Source organism: Halictus rubicundus, chromosome 15 (genome assembly GCF_050948215.1).
Source record: "Halictus rubicundus isolate RS-2024b chromosome 15, iyHalRubi1_principal, whole genome shotgun sequence".
Lineage (NCBI taxonomy): Eukaryota > Metazoa > Arthropoda > Insecta > Hymenoptera > Halictidae > Halictus > Halictus rubicundus.
The window spans coordinates 6,770,002-6,794,186 of NC_135163.1; the positions used below are offsets into that span (position 1 = coordinate 6,770,002).

The following is a 24,185-nucleotide window of genomic DNA, read 5'->3' on the forward strand; positions in this document are numbered from 1 at the left end:
TACAGCAATTTTCAGTGGCGCCTTACAGTCGCCATTCGAGTGCTAAGGGTTAAGATCTAACAAAATTTGGCTCCGAGTTTGTCCAAATTTAAATTTCGTAACTAATTCAGTATTAAGCCAATTAAGACTTGTCTCCCACTCTGGCCTTCCCCTTCCACGACACGCTTTTTCCCCACGCGTCCGCCCGGTCACGTGATCCGGTAGGGCAGAGAGGGGGTAGCTGTTTCCCCTGAATTCGAGTCGATTCCCCTAATCTGGCGATACTGCGGCTTTGTTGGGCCTCTATTCCGTGAGGTATAGCAACCCTCGATGGAGCATGTTGATCCTCGAGAATGGAGCCGCTGGAGCCGCCAAACCGTTGAATCCTCGAAGAAGAAGAAGAAGAAGAAGAAGAAGAAGAAGTAGCCGAGAGCAGCAGAAATGCGTAGAAATGGGCGTCGACCTCTCCAGGTTCCGCAGAGCGAATCTGCCAGCGGATCGAGGATTTACGAGGGCCGTGATCGAGGATTTATTCGCGGCCCCGGTGTCACGCGGAAGATCCCGTCCGCGAATGTTCGAATTCATTCCCGAAACCGAGGAAAATTATGACCCCCGGCGAAAGTCCCGCTCGTAAATTTCGTACGCGCAATCAAATGGCGGGTCGCAGGGTGGCCTGTTGGTTGTACGAGTGTCTGTGGATGTGCGAGGGTGTCCGTGGGTGGTGAAAACGGGGGTGGCGGATTGGGAGGAAGCGTGGGCGTGGGTCTGTTCATCGATTAATCTTCGGCAAGTTCGGGAATCGTCGCGTTCCTCGTAATCTGCTCTTTTCAGGGGACGATCTACAAGAGGGATCGAACGTGCAAAACATTCGAACCCGCGGGATTGAACGGGGGTCCGAACCTCTCTCTACGGGACTTGGAAGTATTTTCCCGGCGACACCATGAATCGAAAGAGTAATGCCTCCACTTTACCAAGGACACCATTTTTTTATAACAAATTTTTCGCCTCTCTGATTTGTTCTTTTTCCTCCTCGAAAATTATTGCAAGCATTTACACCGTGAAAATTCGAGTAGCATTTTTTGGTACCGTGCTGTAACAAATGTTTCGGCCACCCTAAATTGCTTCTCCTTTCTCGGAAGTTCAGTGAGCTCGAATATTTATATGGAAGTTGAAACATTAACAAGAAAAGGTTGACACGAAAGTTGAAAGGAACAAAATCAGGAAGCTCGATAGAAATGGCTGCTCGAAGGGAAGTGCAAAGAATACGTGCGTTTCTTTCGAAGCGAATCTCCGGTTGGAAACAAAGTGCCGACACTGACAAAGGTGCACGGAGGTTGACATAACGAGAGGCTGGCCGTGAAACTGAGTCCTCTCACGGGCACAGGTTCGAGGCTGGGGTAGTTGGAGAGTGAACCATCGAGGTCCAACAACTCTCCAGTAGCCGAGAGTTGACTTCACGACGGGGGTTCGCGTTGCATGTAAATTACGCGAATTAACGCGTCGAAAGGTGGAGTGTCGAGTTGCTCGACTACACCGGAGGAAGAAGAAGAGAGAGAGGGAGAGAGAGAGAGGGAGAGAATCGTGGCGAAACGGTAAGAAAGACAGTTCTCTCTCTCTCTCTTCCTGCGTGGAAAAGTTCTAGTTCGAACGAGACTCCTGGAGACGGCCTCGAACTTTCGACCTCCGAACACTTTGAGCCATTCGACGAAGAAGTTTCCGCGCCATCGACGTTCCCGAGGAACTTCCTGACGGCCGACTAATGAGCGCCACCGCGCAGACGTCGTTAAAACGCTTCGAAGCAGCTTTAAAGCCGCTTTCGAGCCGCTTCTCAACGTTTTAGGAGCATGCTCCGAGTGTGTAGCGACATTTCCTTGCTAACGATCTTGTGAGATCGTTGGGAACGTTTAGTGGAACTATGGGATCGTTCCGGTACTTGCTCGCTTAGGGAACTTCGTCTCAAAGCCGCTTTAAAGCCGCTTTAGAGCTGCTTCAGAGCGCTCCGAGATAACGTTGCGAGGAAATTTCCTTTTTAAAGATCTCGGAAGATGATCTACTGAGGAGACTTCAGAATCATTTCGAGATTTATTCGTTTGTGAACTTTGCCTCAAAGCCGCTTCAGAGCTGCTTTAAAGCCGCTTCAGAGAGATTCAAGGCCACCTAGCATAGGACTACTGCAAGATTGCCTTGTCAATCATATTACAGGGTGATCTAGTGACGGAAAATTTAGCGGGGAGACTACGGAATCATTCTGATACTCCCTCATTTGTGAACTTTGCCTCAAAGTCGCTTTAAAGCCGCTTCAGAGCGATTCAAGGCCACCTAGCATAGGACTACTGCAAGATTGCCTTGTCAATCATATTACAGGGTGATCTAGTGACGGAAAATTTAGCGGGGATACTACGGAATCATTCTGATACTCCCTCATTTGTGAACTTTGCCTCAAAGCCGCTTTAAAGCCGCTTCAGAGCGATTCAAGGCCACCTAGCATAGGACTACTGCAAGATTGCCTTGTTAATGATATTGCAGAGTGATCTAGTGACGGAAAATTTAGCGGGGAGACTACGGAATTATTCTGATACTCCCTCATTTGTGAACTTTGCCTCAAAGCCGCTTTAAAGCCGCTTCAGAGCGATTCAAGGCCACCTAGCATAGGACTACTGCAAGATTGCCTTGTTAATGATATTGCAGAGTGATCTAGTGACGGAAAATTTAGCGGGGATACTACGGAATTATTCTGATACTCCCTCAATTGTGAACTTTTCCTCAAAGCCGCTTTGAAGCTGCTTTAAAGCTGCTTTAAAGCCGCTTCAAAGCCGCTTCAGAGCAGCTTCGGAGCTGTTTCAGGCAGCTTCTTTACCCACATTATTTTTAGATCATTAAGAAGACCTGTTTATTGGAGAACTATGATTTCTATGATTGATTTGGGAATCTCGCTCCGAAGCCGCTACAGAGGCTCTTTAAAGCCGCTTTGAAGTTGCTTTAAAGCCGTCCCACAGTTGCATCAGAGTGGACCAAAAGATATTGAATCTCGTCGATGAAATAAGAAAAACAATTATTCACCAGTCTTGCAGATGCCATGAATTTGTGCCAACAATTTTACTAAACAGTGGCGTACGACGCGATACCGTTGAAAAAAAGTATTTTCCCGGATTCTGCGCCAGGCTCTTCAATCTCAGGGACAAACGAGTATGTTTGGCTGTTTTTAAGTTTACAGAGAGGGGAGAGCCGGCGAGATACAAGGGTGTTTAGCACTCGAGAAGTAAACGGGGTTGCTCGGCGTGGCAAAGGGGGTGCAAGGGGAGAAGCGAACTGCAGAGCGCAGGGGTGTAACAATGCATTCTACAGGCTTCCCGCCCCCCTATTGGCCCATTTACGAGCTCGTGTATTTCTTTTTTTTTTTTTGTTCGCTCGAGACGACTCTCGATAGCCTGTGTTGTGTGCTTGGCGTTACAGCTGTTACACACCTGCTCTGCCAGCGAATCGCGTTTCAAGATTTATGCCGGATAAGTGTAATTCATGTCTCGAATCGATCCGGAGAACCATTCAGCACAAACATGCCTAACTGGTGCCATTTTTTTTTTTTTTTAAATCAATAACAGACTCGAGCCAATTACCAACAAATCTGGCGTTGCAATTCTAACATTTGTCAGGAGTTTGTCGATCTCTATTGTTCTCTCTATTATGATGCAAAAATTTATTATGTAGCGAAGACGGAATTTATATTGTGCCTATTGGTGGTGCACTTTAAAGGTCACAATTTTGATTTCGCATAAAAATTCGGAGTCTGTTAATCGTATCGTTCGTCCTAATGTAATCGAATGAATTCGGCTTCGGGATTTTAAGCGAATGGAAATTCCTGGAAATAATTGGATTTGCACGGACCGTAAACTCGTGGTTCGTCCGGGTCTATAAACGTCGAAGTATTTACTTCCGGCGAGTAACCGTCAGTCTGCAGACTGGTGTACTTCGCGGCTGCACTTCGTCGACTTCACTGGCTACGCCTGGCCGGGGGGGGGCGGGAGCAGAAGAAGCTTCCGAGCCGGAACGCTGATCGAAAGCAACGAGGGAAGCTTGGGCTAATGGGGTCGTAAAGGGTAAGATCGCACGTGCAGACTCGCGAACGCGAACACCATTATCGTTGCCTACTGCCCTCGATTCCGTCGCGTTTTCCCTTGCCTTGCCTTGCCTTGCCTCGCCTTGCCTCGCCCTGCCACGTTACAGCCAACTCTTTCGGAACACCGGCTCGCGAAACGTAATTTCCGCGCGACTCGCTCCTAATCGCGCGATTATCGCCCGGCTAATTGTTTGGACGGACTGTTTCTCGATCCCCTAACTCGCTAAACGTGCAATTTTCTTCAATCGTACGCCACCGCCGCGAAATACATTTTTTTGCTGCTCGCCGATGTAATTGCTCTGTTTAATCGCGGTCACGCATGCTATTTTATTGTACCGGTCACTTCGAATAAAATTACTTCTTTATTCGCGTAACTGCTACCAGCATACCAGTGACGCTTTTCCGAGTAAAACGAGCCCAAACATGACACAGTTCGGAGCATGTTTGCCCGTTTAATCCGCGATTTAATAGAACCTCGATTATCCGAACTGAACCGGCGGAACACCAGCGTTCCACAAAATCGTGAATTATACGATGAAGTGCGCTCGGAACTGTATCATGTTGGGACTCGTTTTAATCAGAAAAATGCCACGGACGTGTTGATGAATGTTTCAGCGAAAAATAATTCCTTGCAAAATTAAATATAGAAAATATGTTACTGTTCAACGAGTGTTTGGATAGTAGAATGTACAATGAATCGTCTTGAATATTGATCAGCTGACTGCGGATTTTATGCATTTATTATTGTTTTGTGAGATAACACTTTTGGTCTTGCATGTGCTGTAATTGCCAGGCTAATTTCTTTATTGTACTAATCTCCAGCCTTGAACTCTTCGCACACGAACTGCACTTTTGCTATTTGTGGAAATAATTGTTGGATTTTATGCATCTGTAATAATAATGACTAACTGCAATCTGATATTATTAATTTCGATCTGCTAAAATTGTTGAAGAAGGAAAGTCTTCGATAAAGGAAAGTTCTATTTAGAGTGTAATTTATGAACTCTGCATTCGACGTCTACACGTAATTATTCATGGCACGTGTGCAATGATAAGTGATCTACGTCCCTACAATTCAAGATTATTCTGTAGACTCTATGCTGATAGAATCTCGTGGTATAATACTTTCTAAGTCGCACAAACAAAGCGTGCAGTCTCAGCAAGTAGAATGAGACGACCATAGGTCAGACCAACTGGAAAGTTTCACGAAAAAATCAGATGGCGCGAAGCGACAAGTCTGCGATTTCGAGCATGCATTTGTTAACACGCGTTCGATGCGATGGGATTAGAAAGTGCAAAGAAGTTTCGACTTTAATCGCTTCAGGCAACAAAGTTGAAAAATTAAGAAACCAGTGTTAAAGAATCGGCGAATCTTAAGTGGAAGATTACCGGTGTTTAAACTATTATAACTAGACGAAGAAGGATGGGATAATAATCTGCCTGCACTCGTTTTAAAAGAAATTTTTCTTTAAACATTTAATACATTTAAAACTTTCTACCGACCAATTATTCTCGCAACTGAGACCACCGTTAATTTGCAGATTAAAGTCTCCCCTCAACACCATGAAAATTGTCATACGATTTTTCAATGTAATTTTATAACAAACTTTTCGCCGTCCCCGAAATTGCCACTACCTTGTGGAAAGTTTCCGCGAATATAAACAACGCTGTGACGCTTGAAAAATATTTGACCACGATACAAACCGCCATGGGTTTGCGGACTGAAATCTCCTCCAGAAAATTTCCACGCAGTGCAAAGCGGATCGATTTCGAAATCCCTCTTGGTTCTCGTTGCGAGCAAACACAATTCTTAAAAATTCCGCAGCTTTGTTGTAAAAACGCCCGCGGTTATAAACAAACGGGAACTCGATCCGAGAGGAAAGCGATCGAGAACGTAACTCTTGCGGGTCTTTTGAAACGGGATTCCGCGTTGTTCCGCGCGATCGCGAACGTTCGATAAACAACCGAGCAAAGGCGAAACGACGGCCTCGCATTAAATTTAATTAAAAAATTCCAGCTGCCGGGCTGGCCGCTCGTCGCTTGTCAACAATATATTTTTTGTACCGGGTTTTTTCGTTTTTTATTGCTTGCGCCGCCTCTGTCGCGCGTTTCTCCATTTATTTATTACCGAGCGGATCGTAATTTCGTTACCGGGCCGGCCGGTCGACGAGTGAAAAATCTCGATTCACAGGACGGGGGACATTAATTGTTTTATCAATAATGGCTCGGGGGGAGGGGGGAGGGGGGATGGGTGCGGAGCTTTCGATTCCTGGCACACTCTCTCGTCGCCGTGATTTTCTAGCTAATTTGCTCGCGCCTCATGTTTTCCGACCTGAGAACGTGATCGCGTATTATTTTCCTTCGTTTCTCTCCTCTCCCTTCGTCATTTTTCCTCCCCATCGGCGCACCGCCACCACCCTTGGGGTCTATTCGCGGACGGTCTTTTTTTCTCGCGTTACAACCGAGATCGATTCACCGTGAATCACGAGGTCTGATTTCTACCGAGATCGATCGAAGGTCGGACTGAACGGGAAAAGTGAAAGCCTCGCCGCGCACCGCTCCGCGAAAACAACATCCACGCCGCTGGATCGCTGAACAATGAACCTGTTTTCCATGGAAAATAATTGTGCGCAGGCTCGCCAGGTATTTTTCTCGTTCCGCGAATCTGCTTGGAAGAAGCTGATCGAAACGAAGCAATTTCCCTGGGTGGAAAATTTGAGATAAGACTCGAACAAAAAATTGAACGTAGATTTTTATGGTGTCGTTGGAGAGGGGAGATGTCAGTCTTCCAGTACATGGTGGTTCGCATCGCGAAAAAAATTTTTCAAGCTCCGTAGAATTGTTTATGCCCGCAAAAGTTTGCACGAAGAAGGAGATATTTAGAGGGGTGAATAATTTGTTGTAAAACGGCACCAAAAAATGGTACGTCAATTTTTTCGACGTCGTTGGAAAGAGGAGATCTGGCTCTTTCGATCCATGCTGGTTTGACTCGGGAAAAAAATTTTCCAAGCTCCATGGAGACGTTTAAACTCGCGAAACTTTCAATGATGACGAACGATGCAGAGAGGTGGAAAATTTGTTATGAAACGCATTAACTTTTATTGGATTGTTGTCAAAAACGGATTTCAATCTTCGTATCTATGGTGGTTTGACTCCCGAAAAAAAATGTTCAAGCTGCGGTAGAAGCGTTTCAGTCCATAAAACTTTCGACAGCGTAAAAACAATTTAAAGGGTTGATAAATCTGCGATAAAACGGTACGAAAAAATGGCACGTCGATTTTTATGAGAACGATGTAATGGGAAGACATCAATTTTGCATTCCATGGTGGTCTGACTTGCGAACAAAATTTGTCAAGCTTCGCGTAGGCGTTCGAACCCGCAGAACTGTCGATGAAAAAAAAACCAATTTAGGAGGGCGATAAATGTGTTTGAAAAAAGGTACGGAAAAATGGCACATCAATTTTTTGCGGGATTGTTATTGAAAGGAGACTTCACTGTTCGTATCTATCGTAGTTTTTATCTTGAAGAAAATTCCTAACATCAACAGCCAAAGAATTACATCTTAATTGACCCAGCTACTTTCCATAATGTATTGCAATAACAACGGTGCCGTGAATTTTATGCAGGTATGATAAAAATGGGTGGAGAAAAAACAAAACAGTGAGCATGAGTTGACACTTTTAACTTACAGGAATTGTTAAAAAAAAAAGAAAGAAATGTCTAGTGTATGAAGAGTGTGACTGATCCGCAATTTCTAAGTAGAAAAGGCGCTCGTTGGTCAGACACCGAGCAGCCAAACACGATTTGTAGCGGGTGTTCATCAAATTCCCGGCAATATTCCGGTCGCGTGATGATCCACGATTTCCCTGGGTGGATTTCGAGGCTCCGGGGATCCCTGGATCGCGTGATCAGCCGCGATTTCTCGTGATTCCTCGACGAGCGACGCGTTTCATTACGCGCGAGCATCGAGCATCGTTTCACGGTCTAATTACGCGGCTCAGGGATTGATAAGCATCGATCGCGACGCGATAACGACCGATTGCCCTTCCATGCTCCTCGAAACCGGCCGCATTTCATTCCCATTAACCCCCACGACACTGGACGCCATTCGGACAACTGCGACGATTTGCAAAAATTCGCGATTGCCATTATGAATTTTTCTCGAACACTTCTTCAAAGACTTTTCCATTAGGTTCGACAATAAAGAATTTTCTCTTTCATTCTTCCAGTTAACGTTCGTTGGCTTCACAATTTTAATTTTTATTAGTAAACTACGGACTTTTTCTACGAATACAGTCAATTTTTATTTTGCATAAAAATCTGCAGTCTCACTTAATACTTGTTGCTTTGCTTAACCATTTTCTCTTTCCAGTATCAGTTCATGCTCGTTCAATAATTCTCCGGTGTATTTTAAAGTGGTGGGTTAAAATGGACCCAGTCACAGACCTCGAGACTCGTTTATTTCCGATGATTTTTTAATCGAACTGTTACCATCATACTCGTGACATTTTTCTGATTAAAATGAGTCCAAACACGAGGCAATTTGGATCAAATTTACTATCAACGAACATAATAGGTAATTCTGATACCACCGGTTCGGATAATCGAGGTTCCACTAAATCGTGGATTAAACAAACAAATATGCTTCGAATCCGGTCATGTTTGGACTCATTTTAACCAGAAAAATATCACGAATACGACGGTAAAAGTGTCATTAAATAATCATTTCCTGTAGAGATTCCTCCGGACAAAACCGGAATTCTGATTACGCGAATTTGCCGCGTTTATGCGATTCTCGGCGCGTTCGCCGACACGTCTGCGACTAATTAATCGCTCGACTTTAGTCCGCTCGGTGAAATAAATATTACGCGGAAAGGAGACTGCCGGTTATTGAAAGTGCTGAATTAATAATGCTAATTAATTCTGCTGCTCCTACAATTCACGCGCGTGCAAACTGCCGAGTAATTAAAATGTTTGACGCGACAACAGATCCTGTGTTCGTCGTCGAATTTGTTGTATCCTATCCGAATCACATTTACATTTTATCTCGATTATACTGCGTTCGTTACGAAATTAGATTGCGAACTATGTTATGTAATTGATTAGAAAACATGCACTGTTTTACGTAACGAGAAATTGCGATAGGAAATCGATTTTCTGACGTATAGCTTGCAGAGACGTGACCATGCATCATTTCTGTATCAACGTTGCGGCACGCAGATTAGCAATTTTGCGAGAGATAACGCAATGCGCTACAATGCAGTCTGAAATCTGTCCAGAGAATGCTAAATGCGAACTCCTATTTCTTGTAATCCATTATTTTTTTCACAAAAATCCATATTAGATTTATTCACGGAATTACTGTTCCAGACTTATCTGTGAAACGGTAGTTGTCCAAGCAACAAAATCAGATTGAACTAGCCTAAAATTTGCAGGAAAATCCATCTAGGGTCCCCAGCACAGAGTCCCCAGATTAAGGGCCCGGGATAGTCACGTGACTTTTTAATTAATAATTTCCATTCACAGCCTTCAGACACAAACTTAAGATCCATCTTGGTCTTGATCCGACGGGTCTTAAGTCTCTGACTAAACTTGACACATTTTTTGGTCTGTATTATCGATATTATGAATTCTGACGCCAGAAACGTGCTTCAAGTTTTCGGCTGAAGATATTTTCTAGTGCGCGCTGCTCTCGATTTCATCCAGAAAACTCATCCAATGGCATAAAAATGCTTCGATTCCACGGCATGCGCATCGTCAATTTTTGGCCTACTTCTAACGCTTATATTACCAAATATCTGCATAATCTCGGCAGCTGCTGACCAGCGCGCACTAGATTGAACCTTCCCCTTCCGAACGAGCCCTTTACCAGCGACAAAATATTCTTACACAAGGACGAAAACTTGAGGCACGTGAAACCATTTTTGGTTGGTAATGTAGTCACTCTACCTTATCGGGAACCGGGCCCTTAAGACTCGTCTCCCCACTCTGCCTGCCCCCTCCACGACGCTATTCCCCCTCCGCCACGGCCCAGGTCACGTGACGCGATTCGTCTCTGTCGCACACGTGTCACAACGTGACTGATAGGCAGGGAGGGGGTAACCGTTTCCCCTCGATTCAATTCCCCTGATCTGGCGACTCTGGCCCGGCAGCGTAATGTCGCAGCCGTAGCAGATGATGATGCAGTTCGCATGAAACACGGTCGCTCACGCGAACGGCGTCCGCGCGGAAATAAAACGCTCGGTGCCGGAGGGCTCTGTGTGCCGGCTAATAGGTTTTTCGCGTCGCGACGCCTGTCGAATGCGGGACACAATTTGCTCCGGGTGTGCTCGTTCGTCGAACAGAGAACAGAGAACAGATCTGCTCGCGTGTCCTCGATAAGCATCGTTTATCGTGGCTCCGCCCTGTTTCTGCCCGTGCCGAATCACCTAATTGCACACCTCTCAAATCAAGGATCGCTGTACCGCGTTCTCGAAAACAACGGACGACATTTCAGTGACCGTGTCGCCGACAAAATGGAGATCCGATCGACTTCGTCGTTGCCGAACCTTCTCGTGTGAACAACAATGATTTCATATATTAACACTCGAACGACCGGAGCAGTCAAAATGTCTAATTTTTTCTTTTACAATTACTGAAATTGTAAAAATGTTTTCATCGGAAAACATTTCAAACTCTTCATTGAAGCACATATTACAATAAAAGTTGTATGAAGTCTGAATGGGCACAGTCTCGTCACTGTTACAAAGCAATATACGTCAGTCGCATTTATTGCTCGGTCGTTCTAGTGTTAATTACCATGTCGACAGTGCCGGATTAACATTTTCCGAGTTGAATAATTATTTTAAATCCCCCCTTGAAGGGGGATGCGACCCTGTATCAGAAAGGAGTAAGTCTAACATTTCTTGTCGCGTGTAAAGATTCTTTTAGGGAATATTGATCACAAAATATTGATCAAAAAGGTATGAAAAATTGAGGTTCTTCGTGAATCTATGCATGGTCAATTTTATCGGATGGAAGTCGTCAAGATAATCGTTTTAGGGTTCAATGGTTAATTCGAACTTCATAAACTGATTCCTGACTATTTGGTAATGATTATTGAATAGATACTCGATCATTTCTGAACAAGCTTGCGATATCGCTTCCAATTTCTTGGACTACGTTGTGTCATTGTATTAGTCACGTGTGGCGCTAGTTATTTGGGTAACCTGCGCTTGGAGTTTCGCCAAAATTTGAATACTTGCTTGTTTACTATCCCTTTCTCATCGCCGCGCAGTATTCCGTAGACCTCTGTCGCCTAGTTGCATTTATCAGGAGATAGTGTTACTGCTATTTGAGAACGTTACGATGTAACCGCCGTTGGAATAAATTAAGTGTTGCGTCACGAGCGTTGGAATTTCCTACGGTTTTATACCTGAATCGAGAAAGATACTGTTATTACTGTGCTGAATATTACCGTACAGATTTATTAACCAGATTTGGAAATCAGTACTACAATTTAATATACTTCCAAAATATAAAAGAATATTATTGCGACTGCTCGAATTCATGATTACGAAGTAAGGCAATCTTTAGGAATTTATTCTAAGAAAACTAGACAAGATAGAGCCACGAAACTTTTTGCAACATGCTCCGACACGATTCGGTACGATACACAAATTTGTCTTGCACGCTGAACTCATTGGTGCTTACTATGTTTTGATCTGCTTGGCAAAAGTGCCTCATCAGTAACGCACACCGCCTCGTAACTATTTAAAATTGCCCGATAAAGCGCTGCAAAATACGCTTTCAGTGAACAAAAAAAAAAAATTGGTCTGATTTCGTTAAATTACCAGGGCGATTTCCTCGTCGTTTTTTCCCTCCTGTTACAACTTCAGGGTTTGCCCGAGAGAAATGGGATTTAGCCGGTTCGAATTTGCGAAAAACGAACACGAACGCGAATCGCGATCGTGGATTTCTGAAAGTGCAGGGGAGGATTTTTCACGCAACGAAGACCGTGGCCGGTCGGGATTTATCGGCGACCTTAATTGGTTTCTTAGCTGCTAACGCCGCTTCCTAAAGAGCTTTGGATTAGGTAATTCGGCTTCGATGCCCGGTCATAGGGCATAGTTCTCCGTTGAAATTTATTGTACCGTTAGTCCGAGGCCTCTCGAGCTCCGTGGCCCCTCGCGCGGTATACCCTGAGGTAGTGGGGATAATTCCGCGACGTTTATCATCCAGGCCTTGGCGACATATGCGGAGAAATCACTGTAACTCGAAAACGGAGCCGCGTATGAGATTTTCGCAAAGTTTTCCCAACATTTTTGGGCCACCCGATTTGTTCAGTACCGATCTCGCTGTACATTCCGATGATTTCTGGGTGTCGCACTTACTCGGTCTGGTTGTCCTCGAAGGTGAGCGAGCCCTCGGTGTGCAAATACTGTTTGCCAGGCTTCGCAGTTCCTTCGACGGTGCGATACGGGACAACCACGCGTCCCCTGGCGCCGCTGTATCTCACCACTCGCAGAGAAAACTGTCCCACGCTTTCCACCAGCTCCACGTCCCTCTCGGGAAAGCCAAACACGCCGCTGTGATCGTCGTCGAGGATCATCACCGTCGCCAGACTAGGCGAGACCAGCATGGCCGGCTGCGTGGCGTTGCTCAGCCTGCAAACAGAATTTTTCGTTACTTCGATTGCCCTTCTCCCAACTCTTTGAGGCGCACGCTTTTAAAGAAAATAAAAACCCTAGTTGCACAGAATTGTGCGAATTCATTGCGTCGCACAATGCGCCAACCTTAATCAGAGCAGCACACGCAACTTACTGATGCGTTTCGATTTGCATACATTTTTTTCCCTTATTTACCATTGGTCCATAGCGTTGCGAACTGAATGAGAAACCTTGAAATAAAATATTAAACTGCATGACTATGAGTAACTTCAACTTTTCGAGGTTAAAATATGTCCCACCGTGCATAAAAAGCTAAGCAAAAGGTGGGATAGTTTTTAACCCACCTAACCCAAAGAGTTAACGAAATAAAGTTCTTCTCAATACAGCAGTAAAAATTGTCCTAAACGTCATTAATTATACAGTCGTAAGCATTAATAGACTGTGTGCAGAATAAAAACTGTCCGCATCGATCGCAACAAATGGAAACCAAATAGAACGTTATTTCCTCCAGAACAGATAAAAAATAATAAATATATTAAACAATTCTAAAACTTTTTCCACAATTTTAAATTTCATCTAATACGTTTTGCCACGAATGCATAACGTCTAGAGGGTTGAGAAATCGATAAAGATTGAAAGAGAAACAAATTGATGGAGCGTTAAGACACAATAGCTACGATATAAAATCGTGGTCGCGGACGAAGATTTACGCAATCGATTGTGTAAACAATTCGAAAGAAACTTCTTCGGCTAAGCTGTGTTCTTTTTTTTTCGCGACAGTGCGACGGGGGGTCAGTCTTGATGAAATCCAGGAAATCCGAGGAACGTATTTCACTGGGACACTGCGAGAGAAGAAGACACGGAGAGAGAGAGAGAGGGGGGGGGGGAGAGAGAGAGATAGAGACAATGCAAACTGACAATCCAGAAAGCGATTGCACAGGATTACGGATGAAAAACCGTGCAGCGCGTTTCGCCGGCTGATGCGCGAACAAAGTAAGCGCTGTCGCGAATGTTATTCGTCCCCCGGGGGAGGGGGAGGGGGGGGGGTTGCTTTTAAAATGGCACGAGGAAAAATAAGATGGCAGAGGAGACCGGGGACTCGACGGGAAACTCCCGGGTGCCTCGATTAGCATGCTTCTTAATTAGATCGGCGTCCAGACTGAGCAAGAAACTGGAACGTTCGCTCCGTTCGACGAGTTTCGACAGCTTATGCGAGCCGTTAGACCAACGAGGAACGTTCTAACGCGTTGTCATCTCGCTACCGGAAGGGCCGACGCCGTTACCGAAGATGACGCTGTCGGATCAATTGCCGCGCTGCAGAACGATCGAACGTTTATCGCGGCAATATCGATCTTCGTGCGAAACGAAAAGGTTACATAATTCTTTATTAATTATAATAGTTTATTTCTTTGGGTTGCATATTGTAAAAGAAATGGCTAGAAATTTCGTAGAGTAGAGTAGGCACATTCAGTGCCCCCGTAAATATATTGTTAAACTCTTCAAGCTTGAATTTATTCATCGTGAATACTACTTCAAGCAGGACCAATTACAAAAATTTCCAAAGAAAAGAATTTCTTCTAAATCGCGATGCTTTAGATCAGAAGCGCCCCCTTGATCTTCGTTTCGAGATCGAGATCGTCCCGCGATCTTGGACAAGGATCGACCAGGCTGGACGATCGATCAATCGACGGCAATTGTCCGCGACGTGTACGTCGGCGTCGACGGAGCCGCGAATAAGCGGAGTGTCCCTTTGTGCGACGAGTTTATTCGGTAATGAAATTGCGCCGCGCGCCATCCGGCCCGAGTTAATTGAGAGACGCCGCTCTCTTTCTCTCTGTCTCTCCCTCTCTCTCTCTCCTCCCGACGATTATCAATTTATTATCGCAGCGAGCCGGTTAAACGACGAACGCCCTCAGGAGCCTCGGATCGAATCGAATCCGCTTCCCGTTTGCGCCGCGGAACCGGGACAATACGAGTCGAGGATGTCAGTGATACCGACGATTATAATTAGCCGATTATTAATTATAATCGTGATTTTACTTCGGCACTCTCTGCCGTCTTCTCCTTGGGTTCGGTAGGGTCAGGAGAACGACGTTCCGTGAGAGTTCTCGTCTTATTGCATTTTGCATTTTGCATTATGCATCATGCATTATGCTCTCTAATATGCACAGTTTTAGCGGGCCAAGCAGTATGTCAATGACGTCGAAATTGTATGAGAGTTCTCGTTCTCAGCAGCCTAAAAAATCTGATACACGAAGAAGTTTATGAGAGTTCTCTTTTTTATTATTTTTTGGAAATTGTTGAAAGGTCCGAGTGCACAGAAATCCAACTTTTTGCTTTTCAGCGGGCTGAAAAATGTGACGCAGGACGAAATTGTATGAGAGTTCTCATTCTATTGTTTTCTCGAGTTATTGAGGGCTACGAAATCGAATTTTTGTATCGAAAAGAACTTTCCAGCTGTCCAGCGGCCTAAAAAATCTGATACACGAAGAAGTTTATGAGACTCCTGTTTTTTATTATTTTTTGGAGATTGTTGAAAGGCGCGAGTGCACAGAAATCCAATTTTTTGCTTCCCAGCAGGCTGAAAAATGTGACGCGGGACGAAATTGTATGAGAGTTCTCATTCTATTGTTTTCTCGAGTTATTGAGGGCTAAGAAATCGAATTTTTGTATCGACTGCTTCTCAGCAGCCTAACAAATCTGATACAGGAAGAAGTTTATGAGACTCCTATTTTTTATTATTTTCTGAACATAGTTGAAAGGTGCGAGTGCACAAAAATCGAATTTTTGTATCGACTGCTTCCCAGCAGGCTGAAAAATTCTATACAGGACAAAATTGTGTGAGAGTTCTAATTCCGCGACGTTTATCGTCGAGTCGTTGGCGACATATATAGAGAGATGGCACAGTGAAGTCGTCGCGATTCCCGCGAAACACGTCGGACCTTGAAACAGGGCCGAGTCTCGTCCGTGAATTGGAACGCACGGTGAAAACGGGAAAAGTGACGGAGGCCGATGAGAAAGGGGTGTTGCTGGAGAGAAAGGGACGGAAAATGTTTCATTGTTTCGCGAAACGGATTGGACTCACGACGAAAAACGTTCCCGCAACGAGAGAGATGGAGACGAAGAGAGACAGAGAGGAGAAACTCGGTCGAGGTCGGCGAACAATATCTGCTTGCCACCGAGATAAATAAAAAATGAAAAGGATCGTTCGGAAGCGTTTTAACGATCATCAGAGCCGCTGACGGGAAGCTCTTCGCCGCGACAATGGCGGCCAATTTTCCATCACGTCGCATTCCACCCCCGTTCCGAACAAGATACCGCGAATTTGTTGAACATTAACGAGCAATCGGCGAAAAACGCGGAAAAATCGGCGAAATTTGGTTTTGCACACTCGGCGCGGTAAAAGCGAATTTTAAGAATTTTTTTACAAAATACAAGACTCCGTGTTGAACATAGAAATTTTTCTAAAAGTTTTCCGATGAATTCGTTATGTTTGTAGCGACTCGACTGAATTACTGAAACTGGAACACTATCAACCGAATGAACGTACGAATGAGTTGTGTTCGAAGTTTACAACATTTGCAGCCTCGACATGGAAATAATATAAAATCGATGTCCTACCTATTCGTTGTTCCAGCCGAGGGTAAATCGATCATTGTCGAAACGCATTGTTAACGTTAACATAAAGATTTCTCCTCGCATGCACCGGGTGGTTACAGAGGGCTGTTCGAATCCCTAAGCGCATTAAAATGAAATCGCAGCCAGCCCATTTTCCACGGGGGTTAACTGCAATATCTTCCCCTAAACCGAAAACAATTTTCGCGCAGCATCTCGGACGCATAGGAAGAAGATGAAGAACTTTCCGAAAGTGGCCTGGACAACGGAAATTGCTTGGTTTTCATATTTCATGAACCACAGAAAATTTCATCCTTGTTAAATCAATATTCTAGCGTTAATCTCGAGCACGATAGTTTTTCGAACACTTTGGAACGCGTTATCTCTCGAAATTTGGAATATCTCCAAGGATTTGATTTTCGTTGAAAAAAAATCAATTTTCCGGTATTAATCTCGAGGAGAGAAGCGAAAATATTTTCGTTTCGAAACGCTTTCGAGAAGGAAATCACTCTGCCGGTAATGCACCATGATCGAGAGGCTCGATTTTCCAAGAATTTCATCTTCGCCGAGGCAAAATTGTTTCACCGATACTAATCTCGCGGCGAAGAACGAGAATAACTTTTTTCGAACCGCTTCGGACGAAATGTTGATCGCGTTCGAGATTGGATAGCCAATGTTAATCTGTACGAAAAGGACAGAGATAATTTTGCGAAAAATTTCGACGAGGAATCTGACAGTTTTGGCAAGCGGATGATCGCGCGGAAGCAGCGTACGAAATCGGCGTGTACCGGCGACGGTCAGCGTCCCCGAGGACGGTCATCGAATCGAATTTGGCACTCGGTCATCCCCATCCGGTTCTGGGTCACGGGGAACCCACCCCCGTTCAGGGAATATCGTGGTCGAGCGATTGCAGCGACGGGTGTGCAACGATGACACCGCAGAATCCAGTTTAGGGGCTGTTCTGGTTTCGAGCGTTTTTCCGAAAATCGATTTTTCCCCCGTTCCGATTTTCGGAAAATTTTCGACACTTAGACCAGCGTGGTCTCGCGTAAAAAATAAACCTTGGCTCATTTTACAACGAGATCTTCGTACCCCTTAAATTGTGTATTTTTTAAACATTTATTCGCTCTAGGATACGAGCGGCAAGACGATTTTTCGGCGGGAAAATTACCATTTTCAATTTTCAGAGACTTTGCGGAGTTTCGAAAATTTTTTATGCCATTCGAATCACTATCAACTCGAAGATCGAAAACGAGCTCTTTACAACGAGCTCTTGAAACTCGATGTGCGATTTTGTTATTGTTTTATGGAACGGAGAAACGAGTGCGAAAAACCAGACGGATCTCAATTGATTTTCGAAATGGACCCCATACTACACTAGAAATTTGTAATTAAATAATTGTCTCGATCAGAACATTTCAAAAACATTAGGGATCGACGTCTAGAACCGCGTCAAATAGTACACGTTGCATTTAAAAAGAACTGCAGACGACCTTGACCTAACAAACGAAATTGTACGCAGCATAACAATATTATAATCCTAGATTACAAATCCCCAGATTACAAAATCGAAGCTGCCCCTTGACAATGATCCTCCTCACCCGTGAAAACTTGATGTACAATCTTTTTCAGGCTGTTTTGTCGACCATGAGCAACCATCATCCCCTAATGAAACCTCCCCTAATGAACCAATGAGCAAACTCTGCACACGTGGTTGCTGCCTCACCTCTAAAATCCCCTAAAACCTCTCCTCACCTGACGTAGAAATGCTCGTCCTCCTCGAACAACTCGTCATCGATAACCGACAGCTTGATGGTCTTCTTGGTCTCGCCGGGGTCGAAGGTCAGCGTGCCCTTGGCACTGATATAATCGGAGCCAGCCTCGGCGGAGCCATCCTCGGTGCAATAATCGACGGAGCATGCTTTCGACAGGTCTCCGCCAGCCCTGGTGACACCGACCTCGAATGTCCCGACGTTCTCCATCACGGTGTAATGTCCAGGCTCGAAGAAGATCCTCATGGCGTTGACATTCTCGATGTCGATGCTCTCGGCCTCCTGGCGTTGTAGCTCGGCCTTGACCTCGCTCAGATCGCTCTGCGCCCTCTCGCTGATCTTCTTGCTGAGGTTCCCGGCGCCGACCATCTTCCTGGTGGCCTGGACCCTGTAGAAGGCCCTGCTCTTCGGCCCTTTACCCAACACTTCCTCGTGGGCCATCACCTCTAGCTGCTCGAGCGGCTGAGTGGGGAACTTCTTGCGCAGATCTCTCAGGGTCTTGATGTAGTCCCTGCGAGTCTGCTCGAACTCCTTGGCCTCGGGCGTGTCGCCGTCCATCATGTTGTGGAAACCGTCCTGCTGGGGCTTGATCTCGAGCTCCACCCCGCCGTCGGAGTCCCCGGCCTCGGCCTGCACGATCACGCCCCTCTTGTTCATCCGGTAGCCCTTGTGCAGGTACTTGTAGATCAGCAATCGTCTGTCGGCTACGTACGCGGTCAGAACGGTAGCCGGAAAGAAGGAGAAGGTCAGCACGCCTTCCCAGACCTCGAGGACACCCGGACTGACCACCGCCAATATCAGATACAGCCAGACGTACGCGAAGATGCTCCATGTGGCGGTAACGAAGAATACTCTCAGGTGCTTGATCTTCCGGGTCTCGCCGTTCGGTATCACGAACACGCACAGCGCGATGATCACGAACAGATTGTACGCGGCCGATCCGACGATCGTACCGGGTCCCAGCTCGCCCGCTTGGAAATTCTTCGCCCAGATCTCGATGATCGACAGCAGGATCTCGGGCGCGCTGCTGCCGAGCGCCATCAGCGTCAGGTTCGCCACCGTCTCGTTCCACACCCGCACCACCACGATCTGCGGCTCCTTGCCCTGCCGGCGCACCACCAGCTCCTTCTCCTTGGACGTGATCACTTCGATCGCTGCCATGAACCGGTCGCTGATGATCGACACACCGATGAACAAATACAACAGCATCAGGAAGTACACCACCCCGCGGATGATCAAGTCCGAGAGATTCAGGTTCTCCGTGGGCTTCCACAACGGCACGACCAGGCCCGGCTCGCACCGGACGCTATAATTGCCGGACATCTTCAAGGTGTCTGCTCCCGGGAAACAACGAGGAGATATCCCTCTCTTATCCTCGGCACCACGAAAAACGAATTTTCGTCACCCACCCCGTCCCCCTTTTCAATAAACGCTAGAGACGAAGACAAAGAGAGAGAGAGAGAGAGAGACAGAGATCACACACTTTTCTACTACTATCTCGTTCCCGTGTGTCGCGCACTTAGAAGTTGTCGAGCACCTCGAAGAGTCTCGCCGGACGGATCGGGTCGGAGAACACCATGGGAGAAAAGAAACACGGAAGAAGAGGAGAAAACGCGAACACCGGACGAGTCGCCGCGCGTATCTTTGTCACCCTGCGTCGAGGCCAACGAACATCCGGCCGATCGGCTATCGGGGGCTGTCGCCGACACCAACGCGGCAGCAGCGAGCTCCCATCACGAACAGGATCCTTGCTCGCACACGGGGCGACAGAACCGTACCGGGCCGTGTTCGAACGAACACTGAAAGAGGAGGAGAGAGAAACCGTGCGAGCTAGAGGAGCGAGCGATCCGGTCGGGTGGAGGGAGGGCTGGCAGCGCCGAGTCTCCCGAGCCGGCTAGACGCGCCCCTCCCCCTCCTCTCTCGCGCCCCCTCCTCCTTCAGCTTTAGCGCCACCCCTCACCCCGCCCCTCGCGATACCACCGACGATAGACGCTGTCTCGCTCGAGCCACCAGTGTCGCGCCCCGCGGCCCCGGGACGCGTCTTTATCGGTCTAGCGACCATCCCTGGAACGCGATCTCGCTTTTTCTTCGGTTCTATCCCCCTCCCTCTCTCTCTTTCTCCTTCTCTCTCTCTCTCTCTTTCTCTCTGTTATTGGATCTTTGTTTTCAACCCCCTCCGACAACCGAGGTCCGACACCGTCCTCCTCGCACTTTGGCATCCACCCTCTGCCAGCGCCACCGTTCAAGGAAGCGCATGCGTTTCGTCAGACCTATTCGTCCACCCTCTTCCAACGCCGCCAACGACACCACCACCATCGCCACAGCTACACTCTTCTTTCTACCGTTTGTCTGTCTTCGTGGGGTACGGGCCGACTTCTAGTACACCGTCGACCCTGAGCATCGCCAGCCGGACCCATGGGTTCACGATGAGGAGGATACCGTGAGTAGTTCGACATGCGGGACTCTTCGAGGATTTTGATGACCTTGCGTGTTGGAGAGGTCACTGATGGAGAACGTCGATGCAAGTTGAGTCGGTTCGTGAGATGTTGGTGGTAACAGAAGGTCTGCCTTAACACTTTAACGACCGCTCACACAACATGTGTGTGATGCTACCGCCGAAGGTTGTTGGCCAGTACCACTCTTGTGCGATAATTTATGAATGTAAACAAGTGTGGATATTGCTATTGGCTTCGTATTTCATCGCCACGTCTTTCATTTTAGGTAATTATTGCCTATCTTTAATTTTTAATTACTTCTTCAAAAATACTGCCGGCCCCTGGCGACGTTCGACTGCGTAGACGTGCGGTCGTTAAAGTGTTAAGACTGGGTCTACGTAGCACTAAAAATGACTATTTTACAGTACTTTATAAAAATAACATCAAAATTTGTAGCCGTTTCTTTTTTAATAATATGTACCCGAAGAAATCAATTTGTTAAATAATTCCACAACGTTACTCACAGTGACAGCCGGCGTTAGGCTGTCCAGAGTCCTGACCAGACTCGACCGACCGAAAACAACATGGCTGCCGGTTCCTCGGGGTCCTTTGTCAGCCGTGGCGAGACACATTAGGCGGAGAGCACTCTAGGCGGAAGCCGGGGGTCAGCAAAAACGAAAGGAATGTTGTGCACTTAGGAGGTATTCGCTCGATGGGATATCAACGGGAGCGTCCCTTTCATCCACCCCTGAGAGCGATCCCCTGTTTTTCCGCTGGCTCCGCTGCAATCCGTTTCCGCGGCGAAACGAAAACTATATTTTTTTGTTTGCCCCGACACGGACCGCTCGCCGTCCGCAAAAACCTTGAAACTGGTTCGAGCAACTCGCCGGACCTTCCCCCGCGACCCCAGAAAAGGGATGAGAAGTTTCCCGGTTTCGGGGATCGCAGTTTCTTCCCGCTCGCACTTGCCCCGCGTTTCGCGGCGGTAAACCCCGAGGAGCCATAAACGGGGGACGGTTAGGGCCTGCCTGCGGGCGCAGCATCATCCCCTTTCGAGATCACCCCGGGACACGATGCGAACTTCGACGCGTTCAGCTGCGAAACGTCAACTGTGTCGGTGATCATGGAAGCGGTCTAAGTCATACATACGTAAAATAAGTAAACATAGACCGGCGATTACTTCGAAAACATTGTTGATGCCTTTACGACGACGTGACCGAGAATTGTGGCACAAAAACTCTAATAACTCGGAAACTTATCTTTTCCGGGCCCATGTTGATAGAACTGTTTGTTCTTCTGGATGGTGCCCGAAATGATCGAAAAGTACGCTACATTTCTCGAAAATGAATTGAAATTTCTTTTCCCACGAAATACCGATAATCGTAACCCGATCTGGTATCAATACGACGTACGTTATGCTATGGCAGCCCGTCTAGTAGATATCTATTTGTTAGAAAATTATCGTAAACGTTTGATCGCTCGTGATGGTGTAGTAAATTGATCAGCATGCTCACCTGATTTTACTTCATTAGATTTCTTTTGACGGGGTACATTGATATAGATCCAGCACTCCATCCTTGTACAGCTCGCAAGTAAGTTCACCGGAAATATACCTGTTCAAAAAGAGTAACGTCAGAGTCGGTTCACCACGCGTATAGTGATCGCGCCGCCATCTAGGTGCAAATGAACGAGTTACTACTACAGGTACTACATACGTGCACAGATGTGAAATGAGTCTGGGAATCCCCGACAGAGGATGCTCCCTAGATTCGAGAAACAGGGACTTTCCCGTCTAGAGATATTTCAGAGCACGCCAACGCGATAGACTAATTAATGAAACAAACTATACGTCGTGCTAAACGAAAATGATAAAACACAACACTGTAAGCTCTATCTTTTGTTGCTAATGTCAATTCTAACGGACGCACGACATACCTAACCTAACTTCGTCGGCGCTGTTACAGATACACGCATTGTTATAGTCGTAATTAGCAGACGCGAAATAATCATTGTAATTTTCATCAACCGTTTTATTAATGACCAAATTTGATATTTTTTACAAGTCACAAGCCTATCTTGATATTATCTAAAAGACTGTAGTTGAACAAGATGATATTTTCCATAGTATCCGTTGATGAAACGAAAACAATTATCGAATTCTTTTTCAAAATCTCGGTGCTTTGCCCATTGCGTGTAATTTAAAACAGTAAAAACATTAGACGAATTTAGAGCTACTGTTATACTATTTTACTTAAATTATCAAATACTAATGTAAAGTCCACTTACACATTTTTCAAAACCATCTGTTCCTCCGTCGGATCCACAGCACACTATTATTGACTCCGGCGAATACAGTCAGTCCCATAAGTATTCGTACGCTCTTAAAAATCGCATAACTTTGTCAATATTGGACTGTACTACTTGAATTTTTTTGAGAAGTTAGAACAATTGGATCACTACATAAAGTGAAAAAATTTTTTAGAAAAATTTCAATTGGTCGAAAGTGCAGAGAAAATACTAAAAGTTGTATTTTGCAACTTTTTTATGAGGACATACATTGAAAATTTATAAAGTACGATTTGTAGATCTGTATGAATTTTACATGTTCTGAGAATTTCATCAAAATCGGTCAACATTGCAATAGGCTGCAGATGTTCCAAAATGATCACATAAGGGCGAAATTCCCTGAGAAGGCCAAAATTAATTAATTAAATCTTTGTAGCTCAGTGCGATGTTCACCGATTTAGATGAAATATTCAGAATATGTATAATTGATACAGATGCACAGAACGTACTTTTTAAATTTTTAATATAAGCCCGCATAAAAAAGTTGCAAAACACAACTTTTACACAATTGCAATTTTAATCAAACATTTTTCTCACGTTATGTAGTGATCCAATTGTTCTAACTTCTCAAAAAAATTCCCAATATTGACAAAGTTATGCGATTTTTAAGGGCGTGCGAATATTAGTTGGAGTCACTGTATATTACAAAATACTAATGTAAAGTACACTTACAAATTTTTCAGAATCACTACACAACACAGTTTAGAAAATCGCGACAGCGAACGAGAACAAGTTACTCCGATCGCGAACAAAATAATACTGCGATTTTAACCGTGTAAATCCCGCGCACATGTTGCGGTCAGGTTATGCTAGGTCAGACGCCGAGAGCCTGTAAACACTAGATACAAAACCGAGGTAAACAAATTCTGGCGGTAGAGTTGCCGACCCCGTTTCCCGGAATTCTCTGTTTTTGTATCTGGTGTTTATAGACCCACGGCGTCTGACCTGCGTAGTATAATGTAACCGTCGCAGGTCCATGGGAGCGAAGCGGTTAAAATCACAGTATTATTTAATTCGTAGTCGGAGTAACTCTTCTTCTCGTTCGCTGTCACGATTTCGTTAAGTGTGTTGTGTAAAGTTTAGTGATTGTGGTCCAATTATTCGGACGTATTCGCGCGAGTGAATAATAACGTGCTGCGGATCCGACGGAGGAACAGATGATTCTGAAAAATTTGTAAGTGTACTTTACATTAGTATTTTATAATGTACGTTTAATATTTGTATGTATAACATTGGATACAAGGTTTTCTTTCATATTTTGTAACTTCAAATTTAT

The 24,185-nt window shown here is 45.5% G+C and overlaps 1 protein-coding gene and 1 long non-coding RNA gene across 6 annotated transcripts in view; both read right to left on the minus strand.

Moving 5' to 3' along the window:
- The window catches only part of Calx (sodium/calcium exchanger 3), a 160,851-nt gene extending 141,284 nt beyond the window's left edge, over positions 1-19,567 (minus strand). For all 5 annotated transcript variants that reach the window (XM_076800579.1, XM_076800578.1, XM_076800577.1 and 2 more), the window contains exons 1-2: positions 18,112-19,567; positions 12,466-12,738 (exon numbers count right to left, since the gene is read on the minus strand). In XM_076800579.1, coding sequence (XP_076656694.1) covers positions 12,466-12,738; positions 18,112-19,451 — 1,613 coding nt within the window. In that variant the 5' untranslated portion in view covers positions 19,452-19,567. The remainder of the gene's footprint in view (positions 1-12,465; positions 12,739-18,111) is intronic.
- Positions 19,568-21,630: 2,063 nt separating this feature from the next.
- Positions 21,631-23,037, minus strand: LOC143361658 (uncharacterized). Its single transcript, XR_013083501.1, has 3 exons — positions 22,850-23,037; positions 22,078-22,176; positions 21,631-21,697 (listed from the first exon to the last, which is right to left on the minus strand). It is a non-coding gene; the product is annotated as an uncharacterized LOC143361658 (long non-coding RNA).
- Between the last annotated feature and the right edge of the window lie 1,148 nt (positions 23,038-24,185).